Below are 18,468 nucleotides of genomic sequence, written 5' to 3'. Positions count from 1 at the left end.
GTTATGAGCCCTGTGCTCTAGCCATCTTCCTGACTTCATACCTCATCATCCAAGCACCCTACTGCTTATCCCTCTTGCAAATTGTCTTCTGGGTCTCTGATAACCCTCTCTATCATCTTTGTTTGTTTTGATTCCATCTGGATCACTCCCTATAAGCCTTTGTTGCTTGGAACCTCATTTCCACACCATGGATAAAACAAAATGTACTCCTCATTCATCTTCTGCTTCTACTCATTGTTCTTGCTCATCTACTAACTGCCATCATTGTAACCAATCTGCCATACCTGGTGCAAAATATCATTTTTCTACTATGGTTGCAGAGTCAGCTAGAAATGCAAGCCTCCACTCTATTCATCCCTCTGACCCACACTGCCCTCTCCAACTGGATGCCGACATTGATTGGAATGCAGACACAGGTGCCACTTCTCATATGACACCTTATTGTCACTGGATTCGCAATTATGCACCATATTGTAACAACCAAGAGTTAGTTACTCTGGCGCACACAGGAACACACTATAAAGAAGATGAAGAGGGAGTGGTTACCCCTTAGGATGCAGAGAGTTAGTTGGTATACAACAGGAGGACTCGCTGAGGAGTCTCCTGGATCTATTGGGGTATATATACTACTACAGGGTTATTTGTACATATGTACTATACAGTTGATAGAGACAGTGGCTGATGATGTCATGGGGCCTAGCCCGCATGGCCAGCTCCACTGTGTGAGAGAGTTGTGTCTAAAATAAGAAGAAAGGCAACGCGGCGCGAGAAAGAGGAGTTTGGACAAAAGGGGAAGTGCCGCGTGGCACCATGTGTGAAAGCTAAAGTGCAAGGTTTAAAGCGGAGAAATAAAAGTAACAGAAAGGTCCGAAAATTGTGTTATCGTAACAGGACCCCCAGTTACCTTTTTTTTACTTTACAAAGAAAACAAGTCGACATATTGTTGCAACCTCAAATGGATGTCAACGCTCTGTTGCACAACATGCGTGCACAGATCTTGACATTGACCACTCAACTCGCTGAGCTGCAGGCAAATCCCCCTGTGGCAACCCCCTCGGTCGAGAAGAAATTCAATAAGAAAGTCGAAGTCGTCGCTGACCCTGGCACCTTCAAGGGAGACAGAGCGCAATTTGCCAAATGGTGGATCAAACTCCAAATATGGGTTAAGGCAAATTGGGACGCATTTGCCGACAATTTTGAGGTAGCCACTGTGGTGCTATCTCAACTAAAGGGACCTGTGGCGGGTCGATACGCCCAAGTTAGATTGCAGGAGTGCTACACTGCGGGAGTGTGGCCCACCTGGGACGATCTCAAAGTAGAGATTGAAAAATATTTCAAGCTGCAAGCTGAGGGTGACTGGGCGCATCAGCAAATCCGCTCCTTCAAACAAGGAAACATGAGGACGGATGATTATATTACCCGGTTCCTGGCCCTCTCCATCCAAGGAGGGCTTGGAAATGAACATGCAGTAGAACTGCTGGAACGCAATGTGAACCCTTGCATTGCAGAACAGATCTACTTGCAGGATACAAGAAACAAGAACCTGGCCCTGGCGGCTGAGGAAGTACGACGAGTCGGTAGAGCCATGGAGCTCTACCAAATGCACCAAGGTGGCGGTGTCGATGATGAGAACTGCAGTTAGAAAACCACACACAAAACAAACTAACACACAATCCTCCCAGATTCCACGGAACTTGTTTATGGGCTTTGCCTCCTAGAACAGTGGAGTGGTCTGGTTGTTCGTGGGGTGGTACGTATAAAGATCCTTCAAAGTAAAACCCAGTGATGTATGAGTGTGGGTTTTGAGGAGGAGGGATAGTTGAATTTATAGAAGGATAGGGGCTTTGTGACGAGTATAGATGAACACTACCTTGCTAATCGTAGCACAAGGTAGGTTTGAGAACGACAATATGACGAGGTTCCCAGTGATAGCAGGCTCCTGACGCACAAACTGTAGTGCTCAGAAGGACTCTAATCGAAAGGGATGACAATGACTTCAAAAATGGGAAGTGATGATGACAGCAGTTAACAGTGGTAGCAGTGGGAAGTGTTGTGACCACACTGGATCACAAGTAGCAGAGTAGTGAACTTGAGAGTAGAGAAGAAGTCTGGATTGGATTTCTTGTTGTTTTTTTTACAAGGTAAAATACAGGGGTTTATATAGTAAAAGAGAAGTAGGCTATGCACAGTATAGCTGTGCAAAAAGAATGAGAAAGAATATGAAGGAAGGAATGTACGCTGATGAATCCTGCGTAGGTAGTACAGGATAAAATTGTCAAAAAAAAGAAAAGAAAGGTATAGAACAATAAATGCTGTGAGTAATGTCACAGGTTTGTACAGCCATAAAGTAAAGTCCAATAGCAAAAAGAGAGCAGGAAGATCATGATGTCATGGGAAGATGCAGTAAAAAAGGGCAAGGCAAAACACTATCAGTATCAACACAGTTCCTTTATTGTCAGTCAGGCATTCTAAAAAAATATGTGTCCATAAAAATGATTCAAAAATCAAAAATAATCGCACTGTAAATGAATGTTCTGCTGAAAAAAAAGAAACTGGAGCCACCGATCCACCACCTAGTCCAAATCTGACAGTTCCATGGCCTTACCAATGGACTGGTTGTGTTGGACCACCTGATCAAACGAGGGAGGGAGAGGAGTAGTTCCAATTTGGAACAAGTGAGTCCCAGGCAGCGTGTGGTAGGTGTAGCTGTAGCGAAGACGATGGACAAATGATAAGTGTACCCAAGTGAATGGGACAGCAATGAACATGGGCGACGCAAGGGGATGAACCTTCTCCAGCTCAAAAACTACCCACCCACGCTCCAACCAGGCAAGACGAGCGACCGATGTTTTGATAGTATATGATGGCAGATCGACGTCATGAAGATGGACCTGTTGCCCTATTTGGACCGGCCGCTGGGGCTTTGCTGATATCAGCAGTGGCACGTGGTAGTCAACGGATTGGCGACGGAAGCAGATAGGAAGTGGCGACATCAGAAATGGTGGGGGTGCAAAGAAGATGAGGAGGAGGAGGGTGGAGGTGACGAGGAGGTGAACTAAAATGGGGACCCAGAAACGACCGTCGGGTGAGAATAAAAAGGAGAGGAAGGGGCCCATGGTGGGGCTAGGCAAAGGAAGGGGAGTAAGGGAAACAACAAAAGCGAGGGCGCAATGCAATGTGTAGCCAGTGGCGACGCAAAAATTTGCTGAAATGCCGAAATGCGGAAAGTACCGGATGGAAAAGCAAAGGTGAGCGTGACTGGATTGCCTAATAGAGGTGGTGCTGATCAGCCACAAGTTCAAAAAGGGCAATATTAATTACTATTCCATGTGGCACTGTGCCTGTGTGGCACAAAGGCGAGTCTTTTTGAATATTCGCTTCATTATTGACACCTGTCCATGCTACCAATCAACTTTGGTGCATGACACCGCAACATCCATCAACTCATCCATATAAGTCTTGGCAAAAACAGCTTTGAAGAACCTCCGGTCAGTAGGATGCACAACTTATACATGCAGCATCGCGTATTCTCCAAGGTAAATTTGCAGTAGCTGTTCCAATTCCCTCCCTTATGATGTCTAATACAGATCTCTTCTACAAACGCCAGCCAAAGCTTGGTATTACTTCCCAGCGACAATCCTGCAGGAAAAGCCAATGCAATCAAAGATTTGTGGCGAGTGGTAGAAAAATTACCCATTGCTTGCATGCTAGATAATTGTGGTAAAATTCCCTATTCCCATACCATTTTTTGCACAGGGGATTTAGTCAATGTCGGGGTTTCTCTCGACATCAGCGTGTTTTGCATTTGTGGTGGCCAATGTACTGTCCGTGCCCACCTCAAACTGGACCATGTTCTGCAACTACTTCCTGTCACTCAATTGCGTACAGTGAGTTTATTTTCCACTTGTCTAATACTATGTATTGTCTCAACACCAAATCACTCAGTTGGGAATCAAGCGTGCAATTGCACCCTCCTCCTCTGGTTCTAGTACATTGGCTAAATTGGGGTGATCCTGCGATGAAACAGTGTATTATATACTTGTATTGTACCTCCCTTTTTTCATCCTAGGCCTTATAATCAGAACTCAGAACTGATTTCAACGTTGGCATCCTCCTGCCAATCACACCCTAAACTTTCACCCTCATCAGCGTAGTCATGCCATCGCTCCTCCAAAGAAATCAAGGTGCCAAAATTTGCCTTCAAATGCTGGTCATTCACCGATGGCCATACCATAACAAACTTGAAAATTCCCCACTTGCACCATGCCCGCCACCAAACGCACGCTGCCAAAAGCCATCCCTGCCGCCGAAGAATCCCCAACCGAAAGGAGCAAAGCTGTTGCTATGGACGGCAACGCCTTATCAGATCTGTCCAATGAAGAGGAATTGTAAGCACTTAAGTCTCTTATTGTCACTTGTTCATCGTCTAAAGTCTTAATATTAGCTCTGATAATTCAGCTGGCCCAAATTCATCCACATTTCATGCGCCTGATCATTCGTCATGTAGCATTTCTAAGACACCGAACAAATCCGTCGACATGGTACATGCTCAACACTCCCCTGAAATTGCACCGGAATCATCTCAATCCTCAACGCTGCTGTAAACATTGTATCTATCGCTTACAATAAAAATTGATTTATAATGTCTATAGCAACGATTCCACTGAAGACTTATATGCAGATACAGAGAAAAACGGTAACACAATAACAGCAATCACTTACCCAACCCCAGATGAACACCCGATAGAAGCGGACACCACCGACAACAGCTCCACCATCGCTCTCGACGAGACTCTTCTGAGATCCTTCACCACAGACATTAGACTGTATGTTGTTGTGTCATGCAACAGGTATCTACCTGACATATTTTGCAGCCGGATCCAAAGCTTCGCTAATTTTGCAGACCCTGCCACTCTGACATACAGCATTAACAAACTACCATCTATCGACACCTGGGGACAAACTAAACACAAGAAGAACTGGTCATACTACATCTGTGACAAGACCACCAACAAACCTTATACCGTTTGGATCGTAGGAAAAATATCAAAGGTCTGGTTATTCGGTGGCGGCCCTCAAGGTGCCCCAAAAGCACACATCAACATAGCTGTTGAGCCTTTTGGCATCAACTCACTCACTATGTAACAGCAACTTGTAGGAAACTTACATCAACCCCCCCAAGGTATATATAATTCGCCACCCACAAGTTTTATTCAACTAACATCCCGCCAGACATGACAAATAATGGTTGAAATGACATCCTTGTGTCCCGCCACCAAACTCTGTTTGATGAAGATGGAAAAATGCAAAGCGTAAATGCATTCTGACCCCCATATTTCTTGTACTAACATGTCTGCTAGCCTATTCCTTTTACGTCGGTTTATGATGCCTGCCAAACCTTTACTAGTAAAGCTGACATGGACACATATCCTGCCCGGCGCCTCAAGCTTGGTGACATTGTATTGATGGAAGCATTCATCAAACGTTATAAATGAGACAAAACTGTCAAGGCTTGGGAAAAGTGGAACATTCTTTTGGAGTTACAGGATGTTTCTCTCATTCACAGTGGCCCTTACCCTTTCAACATCTAAAGCAAGTGTTCATCTTCATCTCCTAACAAAAAAATTCTCATGACAGCCTGCAGCCTAAACACTTTCTCTTTTGAATTCATACTGATACACATTACAATGACATCTACAATGATGTATAATACCCCTATAACTATCTTTAAAAATGCAAATGCCTGGTGCACTGCCTATATTGTTTGCTTCCCATTCAACGTCCATAATGGCATGCATGTCGCCCACAGACAATGAAATCCACCGTGCTCTAACAAATGTTCATGCTGTTCATCCACATATTGGCTTGCATTGTGCACACAAAATCTTGAAAGAATGGAATCCTCTTTGGGCATTGGGATACAAAGTACTTGTCACTTGTATTCTGACAACAACACATCCTGACTCATCTTCAGCGTTTCTGGACCTTGCACGACTCCTTTCAATCAAATCCGAATGGCAATCATTACCCTTGTTTCCGCATCAACATTGCATCACAACAATCTCAAACAACTACATGAGAGAATGTGCTACAAAACATAGATCCTGTTCCCCTGCTGATCGCAGTCACTGATCCAAGTATACTCCAACACCTCACAATGCTCATTTGCGATGGGGGTTGTGATGTGCAGGACCTAGGCATCTTCTACAACTGCTGACAGTCGACCATTGACAGTTACTACCAAATATACGGAGAAAACCCCAAACACGCACGCAATCATGGCCATCCCATCAATTTTATCAGCAATTTCCTATACACTTATGAAACCAGCAAAATATGGTTGAGAGGTCCTTTATTTGTGATGAAAAATGGACCGTCATCAGGCAAATGGGAAAAATATTGCACATTCACAGCCGCCAAACTCGAGAACACAATCTGGTGGTACTACCATAGCGGAAACACACCATCCTCTATTGCCCACGAACAGTGACTCCTCTTCTTCCTAACAGAAACCATCTGACTCTGTCTACACACTTCCCAAATGGCCGACACAGCAGTGGCTCAACACATTTCTGACACTATAGCGTTGCACCAAAAAGTAGGTCCTTCGAACTTTTCTTCCTCATAACTCGCTAACACGAGACCAGCTATCCCATCATGTTCAAAGCTGCATACTTACCTTGTGATGGCGCTAGTGCCATGATTGTCAACCTACCTTCCATTTCTTGTGACCCCAATGCATGCTGCAGCATATCTTGCCTTAACTCCTACCTATACTTCCCTCCCACTATGGATGCCGCCAAACACGAAATTATAGATCAACACGACATTGAAGGGATTCTTGAAATGCATGACAATGTTGGCTTGCCATTCTACCATAGTACATATAACATCGACTTTTCTCCAACAATATCTTTCAAACACAACACTTTGCCCATCTTATATTCCGTTTTGTTTGACACCATCCCAGGGAGTAATACTCCTTGCATTCAGCTCGCTAATAGGTTCTCAATTTTCTACATCGATCAAGACTGTTTGGATGTTCTACTACAAGACAACAAAATGATTGCCCATACTATGCTTACACACAAGCAAAAATCACACAACATCCCTAACTGGCGCGGAGGAATGCTGTTTGTTAAACATTCCTGCTCACAACCCTTACATGTGACACACATCTTTTACCACAACTTATCACTCATAAGTTTGCTGGCTGCCTGGTAAGCAATGCCACTTCAAATTCCCTCAATCTAACAATCACCTTCAAATAGTGCTGTGTCCTCTAAATACATTCCTTAGCTAGCCTGTAACTTGTACCATAAAATGTTGACTGAATCCCTCGCATGCCAGAAATTACAGTTTATCCGCCTTCCTTTACCATGAGTTCTCATCCAGTATTCGGTATAGTGTACATGTGCGAAGTTTTCCACGTGCAATTACATAAACCTGGCATTGTAGGGACCAGGACTGCCCGGAGGGCGATGCTATATATACTGTCCTACTTTAGGGTAGGTGTTTGTGTTGAAAAAATGATGACGGGTGAGAAACCGTAACAGGTAACTAGTGTGGGAATAAGAATGAGTAGCGGTATGTGGCTACTCCGAGAAGAAAATAAAGTCCATAAGAGATACAGTACGCAACACCACCCCCCCCAGGCCCAGACCGCCCCAAAGTCTCCTAGCTCTCCGTCTACGTTGTACCGCACGTCTTCGTCCAAGTTGTTATGCATATCATCTAATCCCCAACTATCTGCGGTGAAGGGGTGATTTTGTTGTCTGTTACACTTGTTAGCGTGGTGTCCGGGGGCATCTAGTCCGCATGTGGAACAAGTATGGTAACAACAATAGATGGCACAATGGCCATATCCTTGACAGGCATAACAGCATTGAATGCGAGGGCGGTGTTGTCGTTCAGAAGAGGTGTTATGCACAAAGTGCTTAACAAAGTCTGAGGGTTCGTCGAGGTTTGTAAAGAGACTTATCCGAAGACAAGTTCGAGAACATAGTTCTGAGTGGAGGTTTTCCAATGGGAGTTGGTCTTCTTCTGAATAGAAGTCTGATCTTAGGAGTCTAGCTTTGTAAGCGTAAACTGCGTAGAATCATATTAGAGAAGACTACTGCTGTTACATGGTATTTATAATAGAAAGGAATCGGTGATAGGAGTTAGATCCTATCTAGGGCAGGTCCGTCCGTTGAGGACTAAGTACTATAATAGGTACTGTGAATGCGAGAGGAACGGAAGTGTACGTGAAGGAAATGAGTCATCAGTCCGATGGTATAACCGATGAGTAAAAAGAAATGAGTAGTCCTTAAATGTCCTATAGAGATCGTAACAAACAGCTCTCCGAAGAGTGGGTATCAGACGCGGACCACAGACACCAGAGAGATTTCCTCGCAGCCCTCAACAAACCGCTCCCGGTCCTCCCCGTTGTCATGCACCAAAGTTGATTGGTAGCATGGACAGGTGTCAATAATGAAGCGAATATTCAAAAAGACTCGCCTTTGTGCCACACAGGCACAGTGCCACATGGAATAGTAATTAATATTGCCCTTTTTGAACTTGTGGCTGATCAGCACCACCTCTATTAGGCAATCCAGTCACGCTCACCTTTGCTTTTCCATCCGGTACTTTCCGCATTTCGGCATTTCAGCAAATTTTTGCGTCGCCACTGGCTACACATTGCATTGCGCCCTCGCTTTTGTTGTTTCCCTTACTCCCCTTCCTTTGCCTAGCCCCACCATGGGCCCCTTCCTCTCCTTTTTATTCTCACCCGACGGTCGTTTCTGGGTCCCCATTTTAGTTCACCTCCTCGTCACCTCCACCCTCCTCCTCCTCATCTTCTTTGCACCCCCACCATTTCTGATGTCGCCACTTCCTATCTGCTTCCGTCGCCAATCCGTTGACTACCACGTGCCACTGCTGATATCAGCAAAGCCCCAGCGGCCGGTCCAAATAGGGCAACAGGTCCATCTTCATGACGTCGATCTGCCATCATATACTATCAAAACATCGGTCGCTCGTCTTGCCTGGTTGGAGCGTGGGTGGGTAGTTTTTGAGCTGGAGAAGGTTCATCCCCTTGCGTCGCCCATGTTCATTGCTGTCCCATTCACTTGGGTACACTTATCATTTGTCCATCGTCTTCGCTACAGCTACACCTACCACACGCTGCCTGGGACTCACTTGTTCCAAATTGGAACTACTCCTCTCCCTCCCTCGTTTGATCAGGTGGTCCAACACAACCAGTCCATTGGTAAGGCCATGGAACTGTCAGATTTGGACTAGGTGGTGGATCGGTGGCTCCAGTTTCTTTTTTTTCAGCAGAACATTCATTTACAGTGCGATTATTTTTGATTTTTGAATCATTTTTATGGACACATATTTTTTTAGAATGCCTGACTGACAATAAAGGAACTGTGTTGATACTGATAGTGTTTTGCCTTGCCCTTTTTTACTGCATCTTCCCATGACATCATGATCTTCCTGCTCTCTTTTTGCTATTGGACTTTACTTTATGGCTGTACAAACCTGTGACATTACTCACAGCATTTATTGTTCTATACCTTTCTTTTCTTTTTTTTGACAATTTTATCCTGTACTACCTACGCAGGATTCATCAGCGTACATTCCTTCCTTCATATTCTTTCTCATTCTTTTTGCACAGCTATACTGTGCATAGCCTACTTCTCTTTTACTATATAAACCCCTGTATTTTACCTTGTAAAAAAAACAACAAGAAATCCAATCCAGACTTCTTCTCTACTCTCAAGTTCACTACTCTGCTACTTGTGATCCAGTGTGGTCACAACACTTCCCACTGCTACCACTGTTAACTGCTGTCATCATCACTTCCCATTTTTGAAGTCATTGTCATCCCTTTCGATTAGAGTCCTTCTGAGCACTACAGTTTGTGCGTCAGGAGCCTGCTATCACTGGGAACCTCGTCATATTGTCGTTCTCAAACCTACCTTGTGCTACGATTAGCAAGGTAGTGTTCATCTATACTCGTCACAAAGCCCCTATCCTTCTATAAATTCAACTATCCCTCCTCCTCAAAACCCACACTCATACATCACTGGGTTTTACTTTGAAGGATCTTTATACGTACCACCCCACGAACAACCAGACCACTCCACTGTTCTAGGAGGCAAAGCCCATAAACAAGTTCCGTGGAATCTGGGAGGATTGTGTGTTAGTTTGTTTTGTGTGTGGTTTTCTAACTGCAGTTCTCATCATCAACAGCGGATGGCGGTTAGAACGGGAAACCATTGATCATGGAAAGGACGAGGTGTCAAAGTGAGGGATTGGGAAGCTGATGATGCTAATGATGGGGATCTTTTTGTATCACACAATAAATATTGGTAATTGTGTGAAGGAGAAAGGGGAGGCAACTTACCCATTCCATGCTCCCAAAGCGGCCAAATTGCAATTAACTAAGATGCCCTGCATTCTTAACTTCACCAGGGAGATGTCGGTATGTTCTGCGTTGGAGAGTTGCTTGTAAAGTAGGATGTGATGATGGTTATGATCCGTTGACATGGCATCGTTGGCTACGTAGGCCCATTCACATATGTCATTGTAAGAGGTGGGCAGAAGGTGTGTTCCATAAGGTTTTTTGAGAACATCGGGTGCAAGCATTTCAGTGAGGTTTAGGGGAAAGTTTGCAACAACAAGAGTGTTGTTTTCCACTAAGCAACAGAAAAACATCAAGGGAAACAGAGCCTGAATGAGAGAAACAATGTACATTGGAACCAAGGCATGTTGTGTGCGAAGAAGTTGGTAATGCAACACCCCAGGCAATGCAAGTGGTACTTAAGGCCAAAAAAGGTCTGCCATCTGGGTTCCAATTGCAATGCTGTCGTTGGGAAGACAGAACTTGAGTGAAAAGGGGTACAAGGTCCTGAAAAGGGAATTGGGGAAAATGTGATAAATTGCGAAGGAGCCAGGGGTGTGCAAAAAAAAGACCTGTGATGCCATCTCTCAAAGAAGAACTCACCGTACTTCTTTGTCCTGTTGAGCTTCCCCCTTTGCATCGTGATGGACTGCTGGTAGAATGGTGCCCTGTGGAAGTGGTGCAAGTCATGCTAGGCAATTTGAGTGTCGCAGACGTCATTCTGTATGCCAGTACATCCCATCGGAACTACGCTGTAGTCCACTGCCATATTAAAGGTTGCTTATTTGCATTGTTGAGGCGTTTTGTACGCCAGCCAGGTGTATTCTTGTCAAACCTTGGCTTACTCAAAAGTGTCGTGTCAGGATTGGTAGCCCTGCATTTTTTTGAAGGAAAAAGTAGCTAGCAGCCTCATGATCTGGATTTGTATGTGCCGTTTTACAAAAAAAACCGAATGTTGCAGATGTTGAGGGAGCAAGAAGGCTATCTAGTTGTTAGTAAAGATGTTGAGGGAAGAGAGGATTACGTCGCCGACCTCAATATTTCCGAAGTGGTTACAGTGTGTAATGGGGATACAACCATCAATGTGGTAATCTCCTCATCCTGTATGAGTGTCGCCCCCATATTTTAATTCCATTCCACCCCTGTGATGAACTTCATGTCAGGCCATGGATTCTTTTTGGCTTATCCAAAGCTCACCAGTTTGCGCCGTGGTCTTACCAATGCAAATCATTACACGCTCTTTAAACATGTCACGCCGCATTGTAACACCATTCATGGCTATCACAAATATGCTGAGCAAGGATATGATTTACGTTTGAGATCTGGTGTATGGGAGGACAAAGAGTACGAGAAACCTCACGTTTGCCGCCAAGATCCTATATGCATCCATACAATCCATACAACATTTGATGCAGGGTGTTTGTTCTGGAGAATAAACAATGGGAGTGCGGGTGTTGAATTGTTACTGCTCGCACCAGTGCAACGGTGCCACGAAGGAGGGATGATCTGGTATTTAGGAGGGTACAGCTGTACAGGCAATTATGAGACTTTGAGACCATTTGCGACCAGGAGGGGATTATCGTCATTCGGTTGAAAATGGATGCAAAGACAGGTGGAGCAAGCGGATGGTTGTGTTGATCAGGTAGAAAGAAAACTATGTAGCAATTTTCAGGATTCATACTCAATTCTTGTGTTGATGTCAAGATTGCGCAAGCGACTAAACTCATCACAAAATTGCTGCCCAAGATGCTGAGTAATTTTTTAGGTGAAAATCGACGCAACACAGCTATGCCTGTAAGAGATTGAGCACGGGACAGCATAACATATGCGCTTTGCAGAGATCTGCAGCCGGCTAAATCAAGGATTACTTTGCAAAGAGAGCAACCCTGCACTTTGTAGTCGGTGAATGTGTAAGCTGGCAAGATAGGTAGTTGAGTTCGTACGATGGTAGTACTTCTGAGAGCAGTAGGACAATTGGTACGCTCTTCAGATTTTTTTGGTTTGTATACAAACCTTGAACGGGTAGAATGGGAATAACATTAGCTGTTATGCCAGGTGCTTGCAAATCAGCACCATCAATTTGGACGTATGCACACTCAGCATATCTCCAATTCTTCTTGTCTACGGAGTACTTGATGTCCAACAAAATTCCTTCTGCACCGTTTACAACCTTGCAAGATATAGCGATATTTTCCATAATCATGACTCACATACCATGAGCTAGCGGGAGTTGACCAAGGCTGTCGTTGTGTGATGCTTGATGAAAAGTTGCGCCATGCATATTTCTGGAGATCTTCCTCCAAAGGTTGCTTTTTCATTGTGTTGTGCAAATGGTACAGAGCAAACTCTTCAGCGTGCGTAGACGCATAACTTTCTACTTTTTTGTAGTTGATAGCATCACATACCACTTTTTTGCAAACAAAACCGACAATTGGTGCATCTTTAAATCCATCTAGTTTGCTTGCATTGTGTGTAAAAAGCATGTGTAAACACCTACAATTTACAAGCTTGAAATCAGAGTCTGTGTAATTTTCTCCTGATCCTTGCTGGGCTTTGGTCATTTCTGAGGCTCCATTCCACGCGATACCCGCACAAATCCATTGAAGCAAGTTGACGAAGGCTGGATCACTCCTTGCTCGCCAGTTCTTCTTGAGTTCAACGACTTTATTCACTTGCCGCCACAACAAGGCTCCGTGTAAGGATGATTGCCCACAATTTGTCAAAGCGGTGTTTGGAGAGATGTTACAGAGTAGGGAGTGGCTGAAGAGCGCCGTGTCTTTCACTGGCTTGAGTTGGCCAAAGTCACCAGTGAAAATGATGTTTATGCCACCAAAAGGTAGATGAGCTTTGTCCGGGTCCATGGCCTTAGCAGAACATAACCGATGCAATATATCACTGAGCAAAGAAGCGGATACCATGGATATTTCATCGATAACAAGGTATTTGATATTGCGCCAAATGGCCTCAAGCTCTCCTTGATTTGGTTTGTGCTGGGATTTAGGTAAAAATGTCAAAGTGTGAATAGTATAACCTCCAATCAACACAGCTGCACAACCGGTAGGAGCGCTAAGCAAGATTTTATCTGAAGCATTGCATCTACTCATGAATTCAACAATTTTATTAATGACATCGCTTTTGCCAGAGCCTCCTATTCCGGTGATATGGAGCATTAATTGATTGTTAGATTTTTGAACGAAGTGTTCACCGACAATTTGAACAGCTCATTCTTGTTCTTCATTGCCTATGATGCCCATGTCAGCTAATGTTTTATCCAAAATCCCAAGCTGATTGTGGCCTTTCATAGTTTCAACATACTTTCCGCTGTAGGTTGAACCAAGTTCAGGTGTGTGAAAGCCTCTCTCTCCGTTCGAAGCTTTTTACTTGCAGGAGGTTGGTTTGCATCACTGATACCATTTGCATTGTCCAATATGCTAACAGGTCTCTTTTGACGCTTCAGATCTTTCATGAGTTGGGCCTGGAGCCAAATTTGGAGTAAGTCATGGGATGATACTATGGAAGGAGCAGGATATTGTGGAGTATGTTTCGGAGGAACAGGAAATGTGTCTATTAAACCAGCTTTTTCAACGGCGAGTAAAGCTTCATTTAAATTCTCTGTTTGTTCACTCTCAACCACAGAGCTTTCCAAAGCTGCCAAACAATCAAATTTGCCATCAAAAACATCATGCGTCTCATTGTCACTCATACTTTCCCCAAATTCATTCATACCACCACTTGTATGTTCATGGCAAGCAGAATCGGTGGGATCATTCAAACGACTGTGTTCATATTCATCTTGTGCGTCTTTACACTTGTTTTCAACATTCATATTGTTGATAATTTGTTGATGATCAGTTTTGAAGTCATATTGTTCATACGCTTGGCTCCAAGATTTGAAAGATTGCTCTATATCAGCCGCTCATCGCCAAGGTTTGAACAAGATCAACATTGCCCGGCACCATAATTCACGCTCCTCTTCTGAGCAATCACCCCTAGGCAATGAAGATCCAAGTAACACTGGTATGTAAGGCTCTTCTCGCATGCGCAGAATGTGGGTGTGATACTGAGGGTGTTTTTCACATAAACAACCACACGGTTGAGCGTGTTTGCCTCAACAAGTGGGAAGTTGAGTGGGCATGCCATCAATAGGTGCTTCTGCATGCCCTGTTGGTTGAACCTTCGCTAACCTTGCATTTTCTGAGGCAAGATAAAACTTGTGTGCAGACTCTGTATATTCCCACAAAGACAAGGAGTCAAATGGATGTTCACGACTGCGCCATTGGTAATCCTGCAAGTCACTATGAACAGACACACGAGTAGGTTCAACTGATACCAATACATCGTCCTGTGTATTGGTATGCTCCATTCCTGCCACTTCACTTTCCACACAATCCACACTGCTTTCCACATCTGAATTGTTGGAGGAGGCTCTGTCTTCATCTGGGACGCTTAATTCTGCATGGATAAAACGGTCAAATTGAGTCCATTGTAAGAGCCTGTAGCTGTGACTTTTGTAATGGTTGCCTCCCCCAATCAAGTAGCTCATCACCTGTTGATGAGATAGTTCCTGGCGTGCCATGATGGCATTAACACACTTTGTAAAGAGGCTTTGGTTTGTCTCGTTTGTTAACGCTTGGCAATTGGACGGGAACTTCATGGAGTTTTGCTGGATGGTGTGTTTCAATGCATCAAACCCAATGTGCACAGGTAAACTGCTCTTAGTGATATAGTCCGTGATGTAGTACACTAAAGCTTTGGCAGCTTGACCAGATCCTATATACTTAATATCCATGTTACATTTTAAAAGAAAGATGATGTTGTCGTTGAAATCATTGATCCGTGAATGTAACCTACAAAGCAGAATGGATTGGGTCTCTGGATCAACTTCTGTTAAGGCCCTGGTTGTACCATTTAATCTCATACGACAATGTTGATCATCTCTTGGCTCGTCTTTTTGTAAATGCTTCCAACATGTGTCTGTATGCTCATGCCAGTTGCAATGCACAGCCAACTCTTGAACAAACTGCTGAAATTGTTCCAAAAAGCCATTGTCGTCCACTCCCAAAGAAGGACCTTCAGCAATGCGTGGATCGAGTTGATGCGGGGGAAGACTAGGTTTCTTCAGCGGGCGGTCTTGAGAATCAATTACGATGCCTGTTGAATTGGGTAGTTCGCAGTGGATAATGGATTCCATCCAACAAATGATTCTCTCTTTGTAGCATTCATCATTAACCATTCGATCTCGCAGAAGTTGAGGATTTGGGTTACCATGCAACCACAACAGCAAGTGACAATGCAAAGTTCCCTGGCCTTGTGCTTCCACCATGCCATAGTAAGCTTGAGAGTGACCAAAAAGTCCTGGTTTCTGCTGACCATGTTTAATGACGAGCCCAAAAAAGTTGGACATCATGGCATGAAAGAAGAAGAAGGTCGCGGCAGTGGCAGGATTTTTGGCGACGAAGAGGGAACGCTCATATGCAGACTTAGTGTGCCAATGCTCTGGCAGCATCCTCCCGAGAATACCAACAAGCGGACTATGCACGTCAGAGGGGTTAATCATCAAGAACAAAGCAGGTGTGCCAAAACGTTTTATGAGGGATCTGATTTCATTTCTTTGACATAACTTATAACCTGTGCTACCTCTTACGTCTTTAGCTACAAGTTTTAGTTTATTAAGCAGCAGAAGGGCTCTCTTTTGATAGGAATTGGACGGCTTCGCGGTCGGGTTTTTCTGCCACAAACATATGAGATCTGTAAAGCCTAGTGCGTGTTCCACTACCTCAGCTCCAATAGAATCATGTTGACTGTGATCGACTCGAAAACAAACCTACTGATTTACTTCCTTTTTTTGTAAGATGTTAAAACATACATAGGCAAAGGAAGGGTCCGCTTGAAATCGCCCGTCATGTTGCATCAACATATTCTTCACTTGTCACTCGAAGGTGATTTTTTGCGCCTCACTTTGGTTTGGTTCATGAAACCCTCCTATACCCCAAGGGTCAAGATGAGGGAACAACATGGTTAACATAGCAGGGTCATTGTCATTCATGGGATGACTAGCTGTTGTTACGATAACACAATTTTCGGACCTTTCCTTTAATTTTCATTCTCCGCTTTAACCTTTTACTATAGTTCACACTTCGTGCCATACAGCACTTTCCTTTTTCGTTCTAACTCCACCTTCTCGCGCAGCACTGCCTTTATTCTTCTTTTAGACTCAAACTCTCTCACGCGGTGGAGCTGGTCACATGGGCTGCGCCCTCTCACATCATCAGCCACTGCCTTTATCAACTGTACAGTACATAGGTACAAACACTCTGTATTAGTATAAATACCCCAATAGATCAAGGAGACTCCTCAGCGAGTCCTCCTGTTGTATATCAACAAACTCTCTGCAGCTTAAGGGGTAACCACTCCCTCTTCACTACCTTTATAGTGTGTTCTTGTGTGCACCAGAGTAACTAACTCTTGGTTGTTACAGCTATGCGAAGCTGTAGGAAGTGTTTGCCATCTAAACAAGAAGTGAGCGCAGTAGCCTTCATAAGCCAATAACTACTAGGAGAGACGTTGCTGGAGGTATACCCCACTGCTTCTATAATGTGTTCAGGTGGAGAGCCTTCTATCACTGTAAGCTCCAAATCAGCACAGTCCGTATAATCAGCAACACCAGCATTTGAATTCGCTTCAGCAGCGAGGAAGTTCAAGTTGACAGCCAATGGAAAGTCAGAGTCTTTGTCACCTGCGTACAAATCATTCAAATTAGATTTGCTGATGCGCACACCTGCAGACCTATACCACGGATTACAATGGACAAGAAAATCTAACAATGTGCACACTCATCTTTTGCTCACAAGAATTGGATGAAGATTGGCAATATTCTCCCCACTAACGGGTGTATCTGCACCAACAAATAATGCACAGACAGCCTCTTCGATTTTGTCCTTTGGCAGGGGCAGAAACTGGCGAACTTCCATGCTATCTTCGCGGCATGGAGCTGACGACGTGTGGTAGTACGCTCAGTGACTTGGCCAGCAACGTCAACTCGTTTACAGTCTGCATCTCGACGGTCTCGTTTCAATTCAGAGAAAACAAAATGTGTTAAGTGTGTACAGCTAGCAGTACAAGAATGATCTAGTAATTGACGGGCAATGACAGCTTTCACAGGGTTTTTGGGAACTCTAATTAGATGCAAGCAAGTGATATGGGCTAATTGGTTAGCTGTCAAATGTTGGAAATGCAGTATCAATTGCGGAACAGAAGAGAGCTGCACTATTACATATGGTCCTGTAGGCCATAATTGTATTAAGTCATACTGAGGATTAACATAGACATGCTGGAAAGCAAAACTGCGTTGAAGACAATATGATGCTTACCATCCTGAAAAGGCTCATCACATTCAACAAGTGGCAAAGTAGCTAACAACCAAAAACAACCAAGGTACAATTGACAACCATGAGAAGGAGGGCAAAGCAGGGGTAAGCGCAAAGTATGTGAGGAAGAAAATTATGTACCACAGTCAAAAGAGCACGTCTGCATTGTAGTTGGATGACATGAATCATTCAGCAGCAAAGAATTGTTGCGCTGCTCCGATGAACTACCTTCCACAAACAAAGAAGACCATGGAGCAGATGTGGAGAGTAAAGGAGGCTGAGATTGCATAGGAGAACTATGATTACTGGTAGAGTTAGTTTGCCCCATCATCAGCAAAAAGTGGGGAGATTTGTGGATTAGAGAGGACAAAATGGATGAAATTTTCAAATGGGTGAGCGCAGATACGGCGAGAAAAAGGGCCGGTTGGCCGTCATCATTTGAAGGCAGAATAATTGAAGTACAAACCTGGTAACCTGACGGTACCAGGAATAGATGCTTGTATTGTAGTAAACATCTCCAATACGATTGTATGCTTCAACAGTGCAACTTGGTATTCATCAGTAAAACCTTCATCATCAGAATATGTCTCAAACCCGTTACCCACGGGCTTATCAGAAACCCCTCTTGTTACCAGGCTTGTACATTTCAAGCGTAACATCAACTGTAGATCTTTATTGATTACATGTTAGGCAAGATTTCACTATATATAG

General features: G+C 44.0%; 5 protein-coding genes across 5 annotated transcripts; 2 read left to right on the top strand and 3 right to left on the bottom strand.

Annotated features, from left to right (window-relative positions):
- Positions 1-955: 955 nt before the first annotated feature.
- On the top strand, positions 956-1,642 carry SERLADRAFT_437035 (uncharacterized protein; the record flags this gene model as incomplete). Its single annotated transcript, XM_007317336.1, has 1 exon — positions 956-1,642. The coding sequence occupies one exon, from the start codon at positions 956-958 to the stop codon at positions 1,640-1,642; it is 687 nt and encodes a 228-aa protein (XP_007317398.1).
- Positions 1,643-3,470: 1,828 nt separating this feature from the next.
- Positions 3,471-3,697, bottom strand: SERLADRAFT_386907 (uncharacterized protein; the record flags this gene model as incomplete). Its single annotated transcript, XM_007317335.1, has 1 exon — positions 3,471-3,697. A coding segment is annotated over one exon (227 nt), but the record flags the coding sequence as incomplete, so codon positions are not given.
- A 566-nt stretch (positions 3,698-4,263) lies between these two features.
- On the top strand, positions 4,264-5,389 carry SERLADRAFT_414926 (uncharacterized protein; the record flags this gene model as incomplete). Its single annotated transcript, XM_007317334.1, has 6 exons — positions 4,264-4,388; positions 4,445-4,600; positions 4,653-4,826; positions 4,875-5,182; positions 5,233-5,312; positions 5,361-5,389. The coding sequence occupies 4 exons, from the start codon at positions 4,264-4,266 to the stop codon at positions 5,143-5,145; spliced, it is 726 nt and encodes a 241-aa protein (XP_007317396.1).
- An 8,222-nt stretch (positions 5,390-13,611) lies between these two features.
- SERLADRAFT_437033 (uncharacterized protein) lies at positions 13,612-14,216 on the bottom strand (the record flags this gene model as incomplete). Its single annotated transcript, XM_007317333.1, has 2 exons — positions 13,612-13,631; positions 13,706-14,216. 2 exons carry the CDS (start codon positions 14,214-14,216, stop codon positions 13,612-13,614), a joined length of 531 nt encoding a protein of 176 aa, XP_007317395.1.
- A 282-nt stretch (positions 14,217-14,498) lies between these two features.
- SERLADRAFT_437032 (uncharacterized protein) lies at positions 14,499-16,294 on the bottom strand (the record flags this gene model as incomplete). Its single annotated transcript, XM_007317332.1, has 2 exons — positions 14,499-16,191; positions 16,257-16,294. The coding sequence occupies 2 exons, from the start codon at positions 16,292-16,294 to the stop codon at positions 14,499-14,501; spliced, it is 1,731 nt and encodes a 576-aa protein (XP_007317394.1).
- Positions 16,295-18,468: the final 2,174 nt, after the last annotated feature.

Source organism: Serpula lacrymans (genome assembly GCF_000218685.1).
Source record: "Serpula lacrymans var. lacrymans S7.9 unplaced genomic scaffold SERLAscaffold_6, whole genome shotgun sequence".
Classification (NCBI taxonomy): domain Eukaryota; kingdom Fungi; phylum Basidiomycota; class Agaricomycetes; order Boletales; family Serpulaceae; genus Serpula; species Serpula lacrymans.
Note: the sequence above shows the minus strand (reverse complement) of the source record. Positions and strands in the feature narration are given on the sequence as shown.